The sequence below is a fragment of the Carassius auratus genome, chromosome 7, assembly GCF_003368295.1.
Source record: "Carassius auratus strain Wakin chromosome 7, ASM336829v1, whole genome shotgun sequence".
NCBI classification, from domain to species: Eukaryota; Metazoa; Chordata; class Actinopteri; order Cypriniformes; family Cyprinidae; genus Carassius; species Carassius auratus.
In genome coordinates this window covers 35389058-35409723 of record NC_039249.1, presented here as the reverse complement: position 1 = coordinate 35409723, position 20666 = coordinate 35389058, and the positions used below count along the sequence as shown (strand labels likewise).

The 20666-nt window shown below is 37.4% G+C and overlaps 1 protein-coding gene across 3 annotated transcripts in view; it reads left to right on the top strand.

The window, feature by feature from the left end:
• The window catches only part of nwd2 (NACHT and WD repeat domain containing 2), a 70863-nt gene extending 57314 nt beyond the window's left edge, over positions 1–13549 (top strand). For all 3 annotated transcript variants that reach the window (XM_026268698.1, XM_026268696.1, XM_026268699.1), the window contains 3 exons: positions 2770–2920; positions 5309–5898; positions 7483–13549. In XM_026268698.1, coding sequence (XP_026124483.1) covers positions 2770–2920; positions 5309–5898; positions 7483–11388 — 4647 coding nt within the window. In that variant the 3' untranslated portion in view covers positions 11389–13549. The remainder of the gene's footprint in view (positions 1–2769; positions 2921–5308; positions 5899–7482) is intronic.
• The last annotated feature ends 7117 nt before the right edge of the window (positions 13550–20666 follow it).

The window sequence follows — 20666 nt, the reverse complement described above, 5'->3', positions numbered from 1 at the left end:
TCGCATAAAATTGCAAAAATATCCTGCATATTCCATCGCATTTTTTAAGAAAACGTGCCGCAAAATCAAGGATTTTTGCCCGCAACCATCACAAAAAAAATCCACGTTTTTCTGGAGGGACTGTCTTATGTTCAATCTAATGTAAACTTTCTGAATAAAAAGAGAACTTTTGAACTTCCAACTTTTGAACAGTAGTGTAAAACATGTCCAAAAGTTGTTATTTCTTTATTATCACAATTTTATTTTATTTTTTCAGTTGAGAAGTTCAGTTGAATAGCAGTTGAACAAATTATGATTCCAAATTTCAATTTACAGTGGGCAGTCATACAGATGCAAAAAAATGTTATACGTTTGTTTGTTGATATTCCCAAGTGTAAGGTGTTCCATTAATGCAGAAACTGTGTAAACAGCAAATGTAACTGGAACATGAATTAAAATAAGAATAATAACATCCAAACCCAGACAGGAGACCTTATCACGTTATTTCAGAAGTCTAGTAGACACCACTGCTTCTGAAGCACATAAGAGGGCATCTAGGATTACGTTCAGCTTCCAGCAGACCTGACCTGTCCTGCACAGGAACAACTTGTAAATGTCAGCGGCTGACCGGTGCTGTTGCTGTTTTATATGGAGCATTGTAGAAATGGCAGGCCTGAGAGAGAACACTGTTCACTGCCTGTAGAGTTTATTAGCTTCATAAATTCAGTTTGTCTTTCATTAAACCTTAACTGGAGCTCTCTTCCTTTCTTACACACACACAAATTCTGTTTCACTTTCTGTCACCCGTACACACACAGAGATCATATAGTGTTGTATAAATCAGGTTGTAACGCAGAGTGGCTGCAAATTGAGGACGCGTCTGTGAAGCTGAGGGTCTCTGTTGGACTAAAATGAGAAAAGCAGCAGGGACTGAGTTTCTACCTGCACTCAGCAGAAACACCCACAGATCTCTCTCTCTCTCTCCTTCTGTCCTCTTTTTCTCTGGTAGGTGACTGGGTTCATGACAAACACTTTTTAAAATATTACTTCAGTAACGCAGTGTGGTATCTGTTTTCTCTTTCTCTGTTCAAGCAGAGTCATTTGTATTGTTGGGTGAACTCTGGTAACTTGGACTCCTTTCGACATCCCTCTACATCAAGTTCCTGTGGTCATGGAAATATTAGGAACTTTCACATTTCTATGAATGAATTGGAAAAGTGAATGGAAAATATCATGGAACTGTATTATTATGTGTTTTCATATCAATATATGTTTTATATATAGTAATATATTTTTAATCCATACCTAATTAATCTTATTTTAAGTGTGCTATTTATGAAGTAAACTATTGCTTGTGATTGTGCAAGACGTTTCAATTCATTAGCCACCAAGTGAATAACTTGAAGTATAACATTGTTATTGTTATTTAATGCATTGTGATTTACACTAAAAGTGTCTGTGCTACATTATTTATGATTAATACATTAAAATATGATAAAAAATTATTTAAATATGAAACTGTACTTACAGACTGTGAGTCAGAAGCACCAGACTGTTCTTGCAGAGTTGGAATTGAACTACTTTATAGAAACAGACACCGGCATTGTAGGCTACTGGTTCAGGAAACAGTCCTTGTCCTCCATAAAATGCACTGCACACATCTTAATATTTGGGTTGAACTGTTCTGGAACAGTGTTGTAAATACAACTTAACTACTGATTTCTAGTTGTGTCCTCTTTTGGAAGACCAAACAAAGCAGTTTCACTTTCACAATGAAACACAGCGTCTCCACGACACGGCGCCAACAGCAACAGTGACAATAAAAGCTAGGCCTTCTTTCTTTGTGTGAACATTTGGGTGGCATTGTGCAAATCTTCCCACATCGTGATGTAGACATGTGGCGGCATTTTAGGTCAATGGGTGAATTTGGCCAGGATGCCGGGATTACACCCATACTCTTTTTCGAAGTACATCCTGGGATTTTTAATGACCACAGAAAGTCAGGACCTCGGTTTAACGTTTCACCCGAAAAACTGAGCTTTTTGTCAGCATAGTGTCCCCATCACTACACTGGGGCGTTAGGACCCACACAGACCTGCTGGCCTCACTAACACCTCTTCCAGCAGCAATCTAGTTTTCCCAGGGTGTATCCCATGCTTAGCTAACCCTGCTTAGCTTAAGTGAGCAACCAGTCTTGGAATATCTCTTTGGATTTGAGACTTTATTCTTTGCAACTTTACAGATCTTCTTTATGTACCAAGAGCTTGAAACACTCCAAAGAGAAAGGGAAATTTTAAATCGCATCATATGACCCCTTTAATAAGTACAGAAGGAAACTAGAATAATGTTGGGGCTGTGGTGTAGCAGTTTCGGGTTTGATACTGGCCTGTCATATGCTGATGCCTCTTCTCTCTCTCTACTTTGTTGATTATAAAAATAATTATAGAAACATAGTTTTTCAAGATAAGTCATTTTCGAGAGTGAAAATATGCCAAACCATGGTAAATGTGACAGCACCTTTAAAGGAACATAGGTAAAATACAAATACAAACGCTAAATGCAGTTTGTGCTAGAACAAGATTACAACTATGCTAGCTGTGCTACCTACATATAGCATTAAGGTTAAACCAAGTGGATTTTTTTACTTGCTTTTTGGTGTCATTAAATAAGTATTAATGTATTAATTAATATAATGGGGCAGGATGAAATGTAGGTATTTTTATTGGTTTAACATACAAATAATGGAACCTTGAATAACTGGATGACTCCATATGTGCTTTTACTCCACAGATGGAGTCAAGCAGCGTAGCAAAATCGAAGAATGACAAGGCATGGAGGGCAGTCTCAGAGGAAATCAAGAGGATCTTCAGAACCTCTGTTTTACAGCTGCAGGAGAAGGGGACCATGAAGAGCGGTCAAGCCAAGAAATTTCTTTGCTCGGGTAAACTCTAGTTATATTTACAGTAATGACTGTTCAAAGCTAATAAATATTTAGTGTTATTTTGCATGGCTTTAAATGCGTGAGTGGGTTTGCAATGTGTTTCAACATTGACTGTATATGTAAATATACTAATGGTACTTTTAAATCATCATGGTCAATTTATTTTCAACTAAGCTAAAGGTCCCCATCCAAATGTCTAAAATGACTTAATACTTGACTTTTTTTTTTTTTTTATCTGAATGTTCTTTGAGTAATTTTGCTCACATAACATGTTTTTGATCCATAGTGTAGTTTAATGTTAGCATTCTTAACAATCACCTCTCTTTTGCTGATTTAGTGTTTCTGTTTGGGAGAATAAATGTAGGCCATTGTCATACTTTCTCCGACATTGATAACAATTAGCCGCCTGGAATATGTCAATGTCTCTACAATAGGACCGTGATCCTGTTACACTGCTCTGATTGGCCATTGTCATCATATGACAACAACAAAAACAGAAGGGGAGTTATAATAGCTCACATAATGCTTTTATACACATATGAGATTGAAAAAAAAAAAACCTCTGCAGGACAGTGGCCTTCCAGCACCTTTTGTGACTCAATGTTATTTTTATCCCACTCTTGAAAGTCATAGTGACTAAATTAAAATTCACCCGCATTAGCCAGCATAAGAGGAGATCTAATCAGTCTAACTTAATTTATCCAGGTTAATCCAATATTCAGTGATACAGTTAAGTCTCATCACCATACCCCACATTAGAGACTGTGGGTCGACACAGGAGAAGGAACAGATTTACTGCTTGCTCTTTTATGTCATTCTAAGTGCATGGGCTTAGAATTCAATCACTGATACAGTTAAGTCTTCATCTCGACATACAGTAGATATGAAACAACTGCATTAAAGAGGATCCCCCTTTTTTCCTGAGAAAAAATAATTTGCATTTAGTTGCAGAGGTTTTTCTTTCATTAAAACAGGTCTTCTGTCTGACTTCAGAGCATCAGTGAGTCTTTCCCTGATCTCGAGCTTGTGCACTCTGATGTCTGATGAATGTGGCATCTTGTGGGTCTTTATTACAAAAAGCATCACTGCATCATAGAAAATAGGCATCACATTTCCCAAGAAAGTATGCAAGTAAAAATAATAGTCTGTAATGTTGGTCAGAGATCAGATTGCCTGCTTACTCCTCTTGATCAGATAGTTTTGTAACATTAGACATCACATGCATGAAAAAAAGATTGAGTATGAGGTAGTTTAATATAGTATGTACTGAATGTATTACATTAAGTGTAATCAAAATGTAAATAAACATGTACTTTATGTACAATGGTAGTAGGATATTTTCACATCAAAATAATTTTCCAAAACCTTTTGTATGTACAAAAATAGTGGCATTAAAATCAGTGTTGACCTTGTATCTATACTACATAGGCATTTTACAATATTTAGCCATATAATTTTAAAATAAAACAATAAAATTAAATAACTGTTTTCAATTTTAATCTAAACTGTTTTATTTTATTTATTTGTTATTATTTTATTTTTGTTTTATTTTATTTGCGTGATGACAAAGCTGTGTTTTTAGTATTACTCGATTCTAACTAAATCTAATTTGAGTTTGCTAATTTGGTGCACGAGAAACATTTTTGATTACTATCAGTGTTGAAAACAGCTGAGCTGATTAATATTTTTGTGGAAAATACATTTTTATGTATTTTTTGGTTTTTGATGAATTAAAAAAACTGCAAAGAACAACATTTACTTGATATAGATTTGTTGTAACATTATAAATGTCTTACTTTTGATCAACTGAATACTGAATGAAGTCTTTGTTTTCAAACAAACTAATGAAAAATCTTACTGAACCCAACGGTAGTGTATAATGTATAATATCTTCAAGCAGGTACCCTATTATTTGTTTTTCAATGTGGTTTCTACTTTGATTACTAATACCAGAGTGAGGAGAGCACAAGCCATGCTTTCCTGGGGGATTTGTTCGTTTATTTGCCGCCTTTGCATCCCCCTCTTCTCTCATTTACAGAACAAGCCGCAAGTATGCGATACTAAGCTGACGAGGCTGGCAGGCTATCACTGGAATACTGCCTTTGGAGGTCTTTGATAAAACCAGGCGAGGCTGGATTAAGAGATCATATCACTTTTTTTCCTCGTCAAGGCAGCTCAGAGAGACGCATCTAATCATTTGCTAAAGACTGGCAAATGCGGGGGAAGCGCTCACCTCATGACATCAAATTAAGCATGTTTTCTGAAAGTGCCACTGAAGTGTTTCAGGAGTAAACAGTGGAAGGGATGAAAACCATGAATGAAAAGAAATGTTCTGTCATGCAGAACTGGTTAATTATCATGCTCTCTCTGTTTTCTCCTGTCTTTCAGCATTAGAGGATGAACTGGATTTCGCATTGGGCAAGCAGACCCCAGCCTTCCTCAAGAAATGTGTATGTTACATCCGGAAGATATCCAACTTTGACCGTTTCGCTAAACTCCCCGAGATGGCCCGCTACATGGACATCGTGGTGAGCGCCGACCGTGTCATGAGAAACCAAGAAGCCTACGAGCGTCTTCTGAAAGTCAGAGACGAGTTCATTCCAATGGTGGTGGCAGCGTCCAATCTTCGAGTCTACTCCTCCGTCACTCACTGTGACATGAAACTTGGCTACTCGCAGGAAGTAGAGAGCCACTACGTCGAAGGTCTGTGTAAACAGTTTTATGAAGACATGGTGGATATCATCCAGGCCACGGTCCAACAGAACTTTGACACAGAGACAGATCCGGTCTATGATGAAATTATACAGCATCTTTCGCTGTGCAAGACTTTTTCATCTTTTTATGTGTACAAGAGTGAAGCCTTGGACATGGTCCAGGAGTACCTTTACCCCTCCAAAGGTGGTCGAATAGCTCCCCTAGTGGTGTATGGAGGACCCTGCACTGGAAAGACATTGTTACTTGCTGAAGTGGCAAAACAGGTGAAAAGCATGTATAGTATGCACATTTGTGTGAAAGAGAAAGCATGTGTGAACATACCGACCTGCTTTTTAGGGCCATCTGGATCACGGCTGTGTCATGTTAGATTAATACTGCAGGATGCCTGTATTTAGCCTAAAGCCGATCTTTGCTTCCTCTGGCATAATATCTGATTTTATGGCAAGAGATTCAAATTAACATTAAGGTATTTCGGGCTGCCATTACCTGAATTTGTCTGTCATAACAGATTTTGTGCATTCCGGTGTATCTGGAGGCACACGGTAATCCAAATACAGATCATCGCATTCACTAGCTCTAAAAAATGCTGATTTAAGTGAACTGATAAAAATAATTAGATATAATTACTCATATCTGTCAACTTCGGCCAATACTAAGGGCTTATGGAGATCAGTGGTGCGTTTGTGCCATGTGTTGATGGTCAGAATTGACGGTGTTGATACGTTTGGGGGCGAGGAACAAAGGAGGAAGGGTAGTGTTGACATTTCCCGTCACCCATGGCAACCCGTCAAAGACCTCAGCCTCTAATGTTAGTTCACAGATGATGAGCCTGGGGACCTTGACTAACTCCCTCGTCCTTGCTTATGTTCTCTCTCACACACTGTCCTTCTATGTAACATACACACTTCAGAAAGGCAGATACTTTAAAATATTTATATATGAAATGCAATTTACATGCCCACACATTGCATGCACTTTTTTATAATCAAGAGTGTGTGCCTGTGTCATTGGAATTAGTCTCTCAGCATGATCTCATGTTTGGTACAGCTGGCATGTTTTTATATTGCCCTTGTCAGTGCAGTACGGTACTAAGAATCATGCAGCAAATATGAGCACAGTGATGCATTCAAGTAGCAATCTGGACACTCACACCCCTTGGCTAATCATACAAACGCACAGACATGCAGTCCTCTTGCAGATGGTGGCTTTGGAAAAGCATTTTATCATTAATTGTCGGCATCTCCAAACAGAGAGAAATACGATTTCATGTATTCCTGAATCACAGCTGGGGGCACCCTTTAACCACATCCAAGAAAGATTCGTGCTAAGGATGAGGGAACGTTTCAAACTGATTTAGAAAATCCTTGGCACAAAAGAATCCAGTGCTGACTGTATTGCTGTTGACTACATTTGATTATTTGCTGCACAGTCATTGCTCTTAGATTTCCTTCCTCACACTCAGAGTTGTCAAAGTTTGTGTACAGTGGATCTACTAAATAATGGATGGACTGGAGTCACTCAAGCTTTGTTTGCTAGAGTCATACTTATTATAACGTTGCTTCAGGTCACAGCAGTTCCTGGATTTTTAACTGTGTGTTTTAATAGAAACAGGACACAAGATCCTGTTAAACGTTAATTAATAATGCATACAGCATTATATATAGATAATTTATTTGTAAATGGCCTACTGAAATGTGATTACAAAATTACTACTTTTGCACAGATAACATCTTGAGCTTTTCATAATTGTATATAAATATCATATGAATTAAAATACTGGAAAACATTCAGTAAACTATACATGAATGCTGTATTTCTGAGCTTCTGTTTCATTTTCATTTGTTTAGGCTTATTCATGGCTACAGAAAGAGATGGGACCAGAAACAGACCCAGTTGTCATTGTCAGATTCATCGGCTCTTCAGACTTCTCTGCTGACCTCCGCACGCTGCTACAGAGCATCTGTGAGCAGATTGCCACCAACTATCGGTGCCTGATCCACTTCTTACCAAACAAGATCCAGGAGATGAGGGAGCTGCTGGTGAATTTGCTTGGGGAGTCATCATTTCACAGACCTCTTGTCATTATTCTGGATGCCTTGGAGCAGTTGTCAGATGTTGACGAGGCTCGGAAGCTCTGGTGGTTGCCTGTCCACCTGCCACGTACAGTCCGAATTGTAGTGTCAACCCTGCCCAACAAGCATGGGATACTCCAGAAATTACGCAGCCTGATACATGACCAGGATGCCTATGTTGAATTGATGCAAAGAGACCGCAAGGCTTGCAGTCAGACACTTAAACAGCAACTTCTGGGTGTCAAAAGGAAGGTGACCTCTGGCCAACAGATATATGTGAATGAGGCAATGGCGAAATGTACACTCCCCATGTTCGTCAACCTCATCTACCGAGAAGTAGTTCACTGGCGGTCACACAAGGATGTGGACGACAAATCATTGTGTTCGACGGTGCACGAAAGCATTGAGCAGCTTTTCTACTCTATTGAAAACAAGCTTGGCTCACGCTTTGTCTTTCGGGCACTGGGCTACATCACAATGGCACGGGCTGGCCTAACAGAGCTGGAGCTAGAGGATATCTTATCTTTGGACAACAGTGTACTTGGGGACATCATGGTGAGCTCTAATCTTAAAAGCCCACTACGTATTTCTTATGATTTCATAGCCAGGCTAAAAGAGGAACTTGAAGGTTATTTAGTGGAGCGTCAAGTCCGTAATGTAACGCTAATGGTGTGGGCAAATCGCCACCTGCATCTTATAGCACAGAAGCTATACCTCAGTAATGAAGAAGATGTGCATCAAATGCATAGCCTTTTGGCTGAGTACTTCCTGGGGGCATGGGCAGGTGGTAGAAAGAAGATATTCCACTGCGACAATAATCACTTTGCCTCACTGAATATCTCACACCAACGAAACCCTCATCAACAGCAGAGCCTTCATGGCCATGACAAAGCTTCTGCTGACAAGCACTCTTATGACAGACAGACACCCGAGCAACCCTGGGTGTTCCAGTGTAACTTGCTAGAGCCAGACATCTTCTTTGTCAACCACCGAAAGATGACGGAGCTCACATACCACCTGACAAGGAGTGGCCGGACAGATGATCTCATGTATGGTGTCATAATGAACTTCAGCTGGCTCTACACTATGATAAAGATAGGGCAGTTTGACAAGGCCCTGACAGACATTGACTTAGCTTACAGTTACACCCAAGAAAAGGAGCTAAAGTTTCTTGCAACTACACTCCGCAGTATAAAGCTTAAAGTGACAAAAAATCCTGCATCACTGTCTGCTGAACTTCAGCAAAGGCTCCTTCCAGTTGTCACATCTCTTCCCAAGCTCAGACACCTCCTTCTTGAATGTGACAAGGATGGTCCTAAATACTGCTCCATTGTGCCACTGCACTCTTCCATGGATGTCACCTACAGTCCCGAGAGATTACCGCTATGTTCTAGCTACATGCAAATAGTGGAGATTCTACCTACATTAGCTCCAAACATAGTCATTGTGGCCATCGAAGATGGATCAGTCAGCACGTGGGATGTTGAGAGCAGACAGCTGATAAGACAGATAGACACAGCGAGGTCGGTTGTTCTTGGCATCAGGCTAACCACAGATGAGAAGTATCTGGTAGTGGCCACCACAAAAAATACCTTGCTCATTTACGACAACCACAAGTCATGCTTGTTGTCAGAGGTGGAGGTAAAAGGGTCCAAGCACTGTGGCATCACTGGCGGAGTAGCGTTCATCAATGGATTCACCTTGTCCAGCCACCATGCCTTAGCTTGGCTGGAGGCAAGCAAAGACGTCAATGTGATTGATTTGCTCTATGGATGGCCATTGTATCAGTTTCATTGCTGGTATGAGGTAACGTGTGTCCAATGTTCCCCAGATGGAATGTATGCTTTCTGTGGACAGTATCTCAACACAACCACCATATTCCACCTCGGTAGTGGGGACAAGCTTGCTACAATGACTTCTGAATTCTCTGGTGGTTTTGTTAAGTCCATTCTGATTCTAGACACAATCCATCAAATGGTGATGATAGACAATGAGGGCAGCCTCTCTGTGTGGAACACCAAAGATATCACAAATCCCAAGCTGATGGAAGATTATGACTGCAGAGGAGATGATAGTGAAGTGGTGGGCATAGAGCTTTCTGAGGATCAGAGATCCATCCTCATCTGCAAAGCGAGAAGCATTGAGGTGCTGGACACCAAGATTTGGAAGATGGCAGAGAAGTTTAAGGCCAAACGTAGCGAGAAGTTCGTGGCAGCCGTTCTCTCCAAGAATAGCCAGAGTATAATAGCTTCCATGGAGAACACATCATCCATATTTGTGTGGAGGAGAGACAGTGGACAGTGCATGGCCAGCTTGATAGAGATATCTGGAGCCATTGTAAAACTGATCAAATCAACACACCATAACTTGTTGCTGTCTGTGGCCAGCAGTGGCGTACTTTCTGTGTGGGATATTGACATTATAACAGCCATGTCAAATATTGATAAAACTGGGAAACCTATCCAAAGCCTTCAGCTCTCTGGCCGAGAGGATTTTGTGTACACCATGGATGGGTCCGAGGTCATCCACAAGTGGAACTACAGCACAGGTTTCATTGAAATGGTGTACAAGCATGAAGGCCTTGTCGAAAACTGTGTCTTGACAACATCGGGTGACCTAATGGTGACATCTGATGATAAAAGTAGTCAGTACATCTGGCATACAACCACAGGTGAGAATATATTCCGTATCAATGGTCAGAGGATCTCACAGCTTCTCATCACACACAATGACCAGTTTGTAGTGTCCCTTTGCGAGCAGAATGCCTCCCGCGTTTGGAGGCTTGCGACTGGTCACAAGGTGTGCAACATTTTGGTAACACTCCAGCATGCGCTCATTACCACAGCAAACACATTCCTTGTAGGAACCAACAAGAATAAGCTGTTGGCTGTTAGCTTGTGGTCAGGCAGCGTCTCCAAAAAGTTCATCTGTGACGATGGGATCACAATTGTTAACTTCAAGTTAATTCCTGACAGTCCAGATTATGTCGTCTTCATCACCTCCACAGAAACAGTTTTCCTCTGGAGTGTTGCAGATGAGTCTGTGTGCAGGCGGGTGCAGCTGCCAAGCAACTTTTTGAAGAACCTGGAGGATTTCCAAATATCACCAAATGGGAAATTGGGCATTGTGTCGAAAGGTGATGAGAACATTAATGTCCTAGACCTGCACAGTGGTAAACTGCGTCTGGTCCATGCTGCTGGCATAATATGGCGGCAAAAGCTCTCACGAGATGGACGCTACTTAGTGTACATCTGCTTCCGCAATTGCGATGAAGATGATGATGCAGGTGTGGTTTCAAGTCTGATTGTCATGAGATTGGCAGATGGCAAGAGCATCGGGACCTGCTCCCTCTACAAAACGCCAACCTATCTGTGCCTATCACAGCGAGCACTTAACATCATAGTGGGATTTGAGGATGGCAGCATTGGCACCTACACAGTCGTAGACCGTGTGGATGCCGCTCTTAAAATCAAGATCGCCACCTCAAATAGTCGCCAAATAGTTAACAATGCCTCACAGAAGGTACGACCCAAGTGTAGCACCAATGCCTTCAAGACCATTGCTGACTGTGTGTGGAGAGAATCCACAGAGGTCTTCTCACGAGACAGTCCTATCAATGTGTCTGACAGTGGAGAACCAGAGACAACAACACCCACAAAGAAAACTGAATTGCTGCAGTGAGAGCGCCCTCTGTAGGACATTAGCAGGCATGAAGGAACAAGGCCAGGTTTGGACACAGGTGATTATTGTTTACAGCAACATTGATTCAGCTGCACAGATCAGTTCTCTGGGTAACACACAGCAACTGGCCATTTGCTATTAAGCTGCACTTAAGCTGCAATCAGTCACCTTGATTTCTTTTATCCATCATCAGCTTACTGTCACTGAATTTAATAGGAACAAATTCACAACAAATGTCATTCATTGGAAAAGCCCATCCAATCAGATTTATGATATTTTCTTCCTTCTCATGTGTATGCCAGTGTGGCCATATTTCAGATTTTGTTTAGTCAAATCAAGATAACGTCACTTTATACAGAAGCATAGAGAAATGTAATAGATTTGTAGCCATATTAAAGTTGCTTCCATTTTTTTTTCTGTTTATTAATGTCCTCTGGTACTGTACTAAAATGGAAACTTATGTACATATGTGTACATATGTACTTTGGCTGCTGCAGTTTGTGCAACTACTTAAATATATGTTATGTTGTGCTAAATGCAATCAAAGTGAGTGCCTGGATTTTAACATTTTTGTTACAGAAACTGATTAAGAAAAAAAAATGCAGGGAATTTCTAAACAAAAAATTATTGATACAACTATTCATCATTACGGTTCAGCATACAATGCACATTAAGCATACAATGAATACAAATTTGCTTAATTTGAAATTACAGCATCTAAATGAGGATCATTGGAAAGTATATTTCAGGTATTCAGAGTATAGTCTGGAGTCATTATGAGCTTCTTAGTAAATTCAGAATGTGTTCTAGACTTTCTCTGACCAACATCACATGTGTAATTTGTTCTAAATGACAGACAGTATTAAACCCATCCTCATATTTAATTCTATACCCATTCACCAATTACTGTCACTATACTGATATTGAGAAGGTCATCCTCTGACTCGACTAAATCCAAGTAATTATTAGTATTAATGGCATTACTCTTAAAGAATGTGCAATTCATTGTATCAAAGGACGGTACAGTTGTATCAAGCTACAAATGTAGAGTATTGATTTGAGGACTAAACCACTATTGAGGAGTCATGTGTAGCATCTCACCAAGAGTTTCTACGCCTTAACGGTTGGGTCATCCTCTACAAATGTGTATTTGTAATTGTTCTTTGTGAGTTAACGGTTGATTGATTGTGTGCTTGAAAAAAATATATTATACTTTGTACTTTCATGTTATAGATGACTTAGAGATATTTATGAACAGACCTATATGTTATCATAAATAAGGCTGATTTATGAATGGTGTTTGCCAAGGCAGTGTTTGGGGGTTGCACTTTATTTTAAATGGGTTGTTCCCTGAGGTTGACTTTGAACAAGTGTGTCATGAATGCTAACTATACGATTTTTGCCTTCAGTTATGGGTGTACTCTGGCATGTCGCAAAAGAAAGTAGTTTCAACAAAATTATCAGCCATGCCCCATTCAAACTCTTCTCTCCATAACTCAAGGGCTATTCCGTCGAATTGTATGTTTACCTCTGGAAATACCGACACATAGGCCCATTTACAACCCACAACCTGTAGCAGTATTCAGGTGTGATTAGCTTCTCCCACTTAAGTGTTTAAAACATATAGATATCATACAATATTTGCCAAAAAGTTTTATTTATCAATTTTATTTAATTATTAATTGTTTTCAGAATGTTAAATGGTGTTGTTTGTGACCCTGCTTGTTACTTTTCTGGCTTTGTTGTGTTTTCTAGCATAACTATGAGAACATGCATCACCTTTGCTAAGATATTGACAAAGTCCATCTCTATTATAATGGAATGCCAGTTTTAGAGTATATTTGAATGTGTCCATATGAGAGCAGTTGAACAGTATATTATATGTTATGTAACTTGAATGACTTTTAACTACATGTTTGCAAAACATAGTTCACATACTGGTATTGAATGTGTTTATTGTATTATTTGTATCGTCAAGATTGAAGATCCCTGTTTAGAGATATATATTTTCATAAATGTTGTACTTACATTTTGTTACAAAGTTGTTAAGTATTCTAGGAAAAAAATAGCAGAAAAAATGTGTCTGAAAGCAATATGACTTAGTGTGTATGCATTGTTTGTATGGAACATTTTAATGTAATAAAAATGGTTTTCTTTCTGCCTCTTGAATCTCATTGTTTCTGAATCTGAATTCATACTATTAATACTAATCTTCATTCATCTTGGTTTATTACAATGATCCTCAAGAGGCATGGTGTTTACATGATGAGCGCTTTGTTAGAAGCATTCCCTAACGTGGCACAATCAAAAACTGAAACGTTGAATGATTTGGCTGATAATAGTTTTACACCCCGTAGCAGTGTACAAACAAAGGTGTTAAATATTTTCCAAACAGTGGGCAGGTGCTATACCATATCAATATTTAAATTACTGCTTGCAGACACCTGGATTCTTTCATACACGTCTACAGCAGTGTAGGTACCAACACACAAACACCACTGTAAACAAATAGTAGCTCAGGGCAGGAATTCTGGTGTGTGAGGTCTCTATGGAAACTGAATCCTCAGTGGAATCAGCCCCCTGTTGTGATGACTATGGAACTGGCATATCAACATTGTGTATCAGGGAAAAACAAATGCAATGCCTTTTTTCCCTTTTTTTTTTTTTTTTACATAAACTCATCACGGCATAGACGCTCTTAGTCATGTCTCCCTAGGAAGTCACTGTGCTATAACTGAACAATTGTCATCAAATAGTCAATATTTGCACTGCTAAATATACCACATTTATTCTGATCATTCCCCAGTTTTTAATTTACATTTCCTGGTGTGAGGAGTTTCCTTGTACAAGTGCAAACGTACAGCAATTAAGTCTTCATTTTGTGCTGCGAATGTACTGTATAGTTGTAAATAAAAAGAAACACATCTGATATACACGCTAAAATACTAAAGTTTAAGGGTCTGTAAAAAATAAATAAATAAATATCTTAGGCTCACCAAGTCTTCGTGTAAATCTATTTTGTGTTTATTTATTTTATTTTTTGTATTCATTCCTGTAATGGCAAAGATAAATTACTCCTGTCTTCAGTGTCACATGATCAGAAATCATTCTCATATGCTAATAAATAAAGACCATTAAAAACAATTAAAAGTAATATTATCTTACATTGCCATGAACTCTTTTACTAATTAGAATGTCTTAATTGACATCACACCAAAACTTTTCAGTGGGATTGGGGTCAGGATGTGACACAAACTTAGCAGTTCTAAAATACACATTTCATATTATGTCAAACAGATGGCCCTTATGTTGCACTTACTATAACAGTTTACAATTGTAGCTTTTTTTATAATTCCAAATTGTTCACAGACTTTGTCAGTGTCAATGTTTGTCAGTGTGGACTAAATTGGAATATGAACCAAACTCATTAGAAAATCTATCTCATGATAAGAACATTTGAACAGCAAGCTTGAAAAAGGTGTGGAGCATTTACTTACTGCGTACACCAAACGCTTATATTGTATTGCTGTAAAAGTTATTGTACAATACAGTTCATTGACTCAAAGGATATCTTTCAGTTGTGATCATTTGTGAAAGATCATGACCTCATTAAAAAGACTAACAGACCAATGGGCAGCAGACAAAAACAATAAACAACACCCATGCAAGACATTAAATATGTGTGTCCTGTTGTCGTCCTCACTATGCATTTGCACCATGGTAACATGGACAGTATTTTGAGTGATAACCAAACCTGTGATGTAGTATTTTCAATACACCCAGAACTGTTATGTATACTCAAATTAAAACTGCTGAATAAATACTGGCATATAACAAACATTTCCCACAAATGGAAAAACAGCTCCTTCAGATATGTAATCTGTAACATGTAGCAGCGGTGGGCGCATGAACAAATAATAACTTCTGAGCTAATACATATACTACTAGCCTAAGCCAGAGATAATTATAACATTAACAAAAGGGAAAGGGATCACCAAGATACACGTACATATGTATATATGTTTGTTCTTCTTCTAAGTCCGCCTATAAGTGAGTTATGTTCTGTTGTTATACTGAGAGTACTTTCTATCTACTAAACCTGAGATGAACCCTCAGTCAGACAGACCTGTTGAGATCACTAGATGTAATGTAATATATTATTTAGTTAATTTATGAGCATCTTAAATAGTGAGCACTATTTCAAATATTGACACAAGTCACTTTTGAGACACACTTTCGGCCCTCACAAGTATAACCAAACCTGTTACTAACACATTTACTAATTTGGCCAATTCTGTAACCCACACCCTAAAACAAATATAAAAAACTTTCTGGATTCTTTATATATATATATATTCAAAGTACAGACCAAAAGTTTGGACACACCTTCTCATTCAAAGAGTTTTCTTTATTTTCATGACTATGAAAATTGTAGATTGACACTGAAGGCATCAAAAAAACTATGAATTAACACATGTGGAATTATATATTGAATTATATACATACAACTGAAAATATGTCTTGATGAGCTTCAAGAGGTAGTCACCTGAAATGGTCTTCCAACAGTCTTGAAGGAGTTCCCCGAGAGACGTTAGCACTTGTTGGTCCTTTTGCCTTCTGTCTGTGGTCCAGCTCACCCCTAAACCATCTCGACTGGGTTCAGGTCCAGTGACTGTGGAGGCCAGGTCATCTGGCGCAGCACCCCATCACTCTCCTTCTTGGTCAAATAGCCCTTGATGCCTTCAGTGTGACTCTACAATTTTCATAGTCATGAAAATAAAGAAAACTCTTTGAATGAGAAGGTGTGTCCAGACTTTTGGTCTGTACTGTATATATATATATATATATATATATATATATATATATATATATATATATATATATATATATATATATATACAGTACAGACCAAAAGTTTGGACAGACCGGTAACACTTTATAATAACTGCATGCTATTAATCATTAGTTAAGCATTAGGAAACAGTTAATTCATCATTTATAAAGCATTAATAGACATTTATAAGCAGTTTATAAATACAGATATAAATGCTTTATACCTGATTTAAAAGCATATCTATAATGTGTTTAATAATTGTTTTTTCATACTTTATTAATGATCAATTTATCATTTCTAAATTAAGTATAGCATTATTTACACACCAGTTATTAAGGAGTTGTCAATGGTTCATAAGATCACTTAGAAATTGTAAGTGAATGATTAATAAACTATTTAAATGTGCATTCATACATATTTTTATTCAGACATATAGTAATAGTTACTTACAGTGTTAATAAATGGTTTATTAACATGTATTTCTACTGTAATTCACGGTTAATTCAGGTAGTTATAAAACATATGTAGTTGTTAGTTAACTATTTTTGTGAGCTCATCTAAAGTGAGGACTATTAATGCCTTGTAAAGCTTTTACAAATGTTAATATTTCTATGTTCTGTATCACTGTGTGGTGTTTGTTTACGTTTTTTGTTTAGAAGATAACTGAGCCTTTAAATATCCTTTATAAATGCTTTACAAGGCATAACTAGACTCACTTTAGATGAGCTCACATAAATAGTTAACTGACCACTACTAAATGCTTTATAACTACCTGAATTTACTACATTTCTTGTGATCTTATGAATCACTGGCAACTCCTAAATAACTGGTTTGTAAATAATGCTATACTTCATTGAGAAATGATAAATTTATCATGAATAAAGTATGAAAATACAATTATTAAACACATTATAGATATGCTTTTAAATCAAGAATAAAGCATTTATATCTGTATTTATAAACTGCTTATTACTGTCTATTAATGCTTTATAAATTATGAATAATCTGTTTACTAATGCTTAATTAATGATTAATAGTGTGCAGTTATTATAAAGTGTTACCGACAGACCTTCTCATGAGAAAAAAAAGCAAGGATATTTTGACCTTTTTAGACACTCAGAAATCAACTTTACATGATGCTTCCTTTGGTTACACAAATATATCCAACTGTCACCTTCAACTACTGTAGCATTCAAAGGAATGAAGATCACTTATCACCAGGGGCGTCGCTAGGCCCTTTTAAACTTATGCCCAGCCCCCCTAAAAATTATTTGATTAATTAATTAGTGATCGCTTCAGTCCCCTTTAAAATCTCATTTGAAACGGTGGCAAACTGCATCAAGTTCCGGCTCCTCCCCTGATCTGAGTCTGCATGGATTCAGCGCATTTTTCAATCCACAGGGGCGCCGAGCAGAGCGAACATCAGAGAGTACAAGGTGTGCGTGTGTGTGTGCGCGTGCGTGCGTGTGTGCGTGTGGTGTGTGTGTTCTCGCATCCAATACCAGTACGTCTTCGCTGCGTTCACTTTCAGCCTTTATCACAGTGTGACAGATTTTTTTTTTCTTCCAACAAAAAAATGAAGCGATTAACACCCATGAAAACATACTTTAGAAAACGATCATGATTTATTTTAATTTACTTTTTGAAATTGAAAACATATTATTGTGTATTTCGGCATTACATTATGCAGCCATGCAAAATAAATTATTAATGACACACATCATTGTCTGAAAGTACTAAATGGCACAGAGAGAGAAACATCATGTGGAGTTATTTTGTTTTCTATTATTAAACATAATTTTGTATTAAGTAATAATTAATCATTAGTGTATCATGATACATATATTAGAGTAAGAGTAGGCTAAAGGGATCTGTGATTTTATTTATTTTTTTTAAGTAATTGATTTATAGAAGTGGCAAATTGATAATGATGTTATTTTTAATAAATATAAATAAATATAGAACAGATTAAACATATTGCCAATAGACAATTACATTAATACATGTTTTGTCTATATTCTTAATGAATATTAGCTGGTTAGTTAAATGATTTGAAATGAAATAAATGTTCATGGGCTGACTTGATGTATAACCAACCGTATTGTTGATTATAAAGGCTAAAAAGCTAAAAATTAATAATAATAATAATAATAATAATAATAATAAAAATAAAATATAATAATTTATATTTCATTGTAGATGGATATACAACATTTTTTTTGTCGTGCGGGAGTAGGTCTGCAAATGAGCAACAGTCAGGTGAGAATAGAACAGACAGCCTCACACACACACACACAATACCACTGTGTTCCCAAGATTCATTGCAGTCATTGAACCCTTATGTTGTTTTAATTTTCTGCCAATTTCCACGTACATTTCATAAGAAAAAGCAGTGGTATCATCAAAGGATAAACATGAATGTCCTAATACTGAATCAGGAAGTCTTTATTGTAAAAAAAAATAAAAATAAAAATAAAAAAATCTACATTCCCAATTCAAAATTTTCCAGTGACTGGTCACATGTAAAAAAACTGTATTAGTTTTTTTTTACAGTGTTATATATGGCTCAGTCAGTACTCCTACTCCCATATATGAAATACCGGGAATACAATGGAATAGTGGATTGCAATAAGGTTAGTAGTATACAACCCTACCCTAATAGTAAAATAATATTTTCTAATCATACCCTTATTGGGGGCTGAGCCCCCCTAAAATCAAAATCTTAGAATCGCCCCTGCTTATCACAACAAGTAAACCTATTTGAACAAATGATCACTTACCAGGCACGTGCACAGGTAGGGCTCAACCTGTGCAGAGTACATGCCCTTTTTGCCCTTACACTCCGAAGTGCCCTTTTTTTGGTGGTGTTTTTTTTTTTTTTTTTTTTTTTTTTTTTTAATCAATGCTATTGGTCACCCTTTACGCCTGTCTGTCTGTTTTACCAAATTTAAGTTCTTAAAACGAGCTTGTGTAAATCTTATTCGATCCTCAAGCTGTCAGTAAGCTGATAACTCCGCCCCCTCTATATTCATCGAATCAACTGAAGTTCCACAGCAGCCGCAAAGTAGACACCAGCTGAGCTGAACAGTTTTGCGAAGGGTAAATAAATATCTTGTTGTTTGAATAAGTACTACTAAACACTGTCTATAAAGGCTCATATTTTATTTATTTGATGTCTGACTGACTCACTGACTGAGACATGTGGGATGTCGCCTGAGAGAGAGGGCTAGCATTTGCCATCTAGTCATAGCCAATATATAGCCAACACTTAAATAGCCTGTGCATACAGTTGCATTTCATCTTTTATAAAATGCTAATTTGGCCAAATGCATTTTACCACAGGAAAAACCGAGCGCTCCGTCTATATAGCTAAAAAAACTAGTTTGTAACCTGTAGATGAAAATGTAATGTGATGCCAGCAGCGGCAGGCGCCGTCGCCGTTTTATTGACGGACAGAAAAAAAATCACATTTGCACACATTCGCTGGTCAAAAACTATATATTGATAAGTAATACAACAACATAATTTGTTTTTACCATCGGGAAATCATAATAGGTGCGCCCCCCGCTGTTTCGTACTGGAACTTACACAAAGCGACGAGCGATCCTCGTCACCTAACATATATTTCTAAGAAATTTCTTCTTTGATTCATGATTGCTGATAGACTTAATTTATTAACATTTAGGCTAATCATGTTATGATATACTCTCTGTATACTCTCTGTATAAAATGTTGTAAAACACGGTTTTACTACAGTAATGTAGTAGTAACTAAAAAAAAAAATTACAGAAGATCACTGAAATCTTTATATTTTTTCATGCAGAATGTAATTCATGATTCATTCCAAGGCTTCATTAATTTGATCCAAAATACAGCAAAATCAGTAATATTGTGTAATATTTTTACAATTTTAAATAACTGTTTTCTATTTGAATATATTTTAAAATGTAATTTATTTTTGTGATCAAAGCTGAATTTTCAGCATCATTACTCCAGTTCAGTACTCTTCAGTGTCACGTGATCCTTCAGAAATGCTTTTCACTGCAACTGTACTTTTCACACTATTTTTATTTATTTTTTCCTTGCTGGCTTATTTTAGGGAAAGTGTAGTGAATAAGAGACCTTCAAGAGACCAACATCCCTGGTCCACCACAGTATCAAATTTTTGCCAGATACATGGGTCACAGAAGGTTGCTGTTGTATTAGATTTAAAGAAGCCCTTAAAACCCTGTTTATCTATATCATCTAATTATCTAATATTATTATTATGGTTGTTATTAATCGTGAATAAATATAAAGCTTTTGAGACTATTATTTTGTGTTATTGAATCTGTCATGAAGATGTGACCATTTCTTCCTTTTATGCAGGCTTACTAAATAATCTTGATATAAAAGGGGGGGGGGGTGCCCTTTTTCAGTTTCAGCACATGCCCCTCAAAAGGTC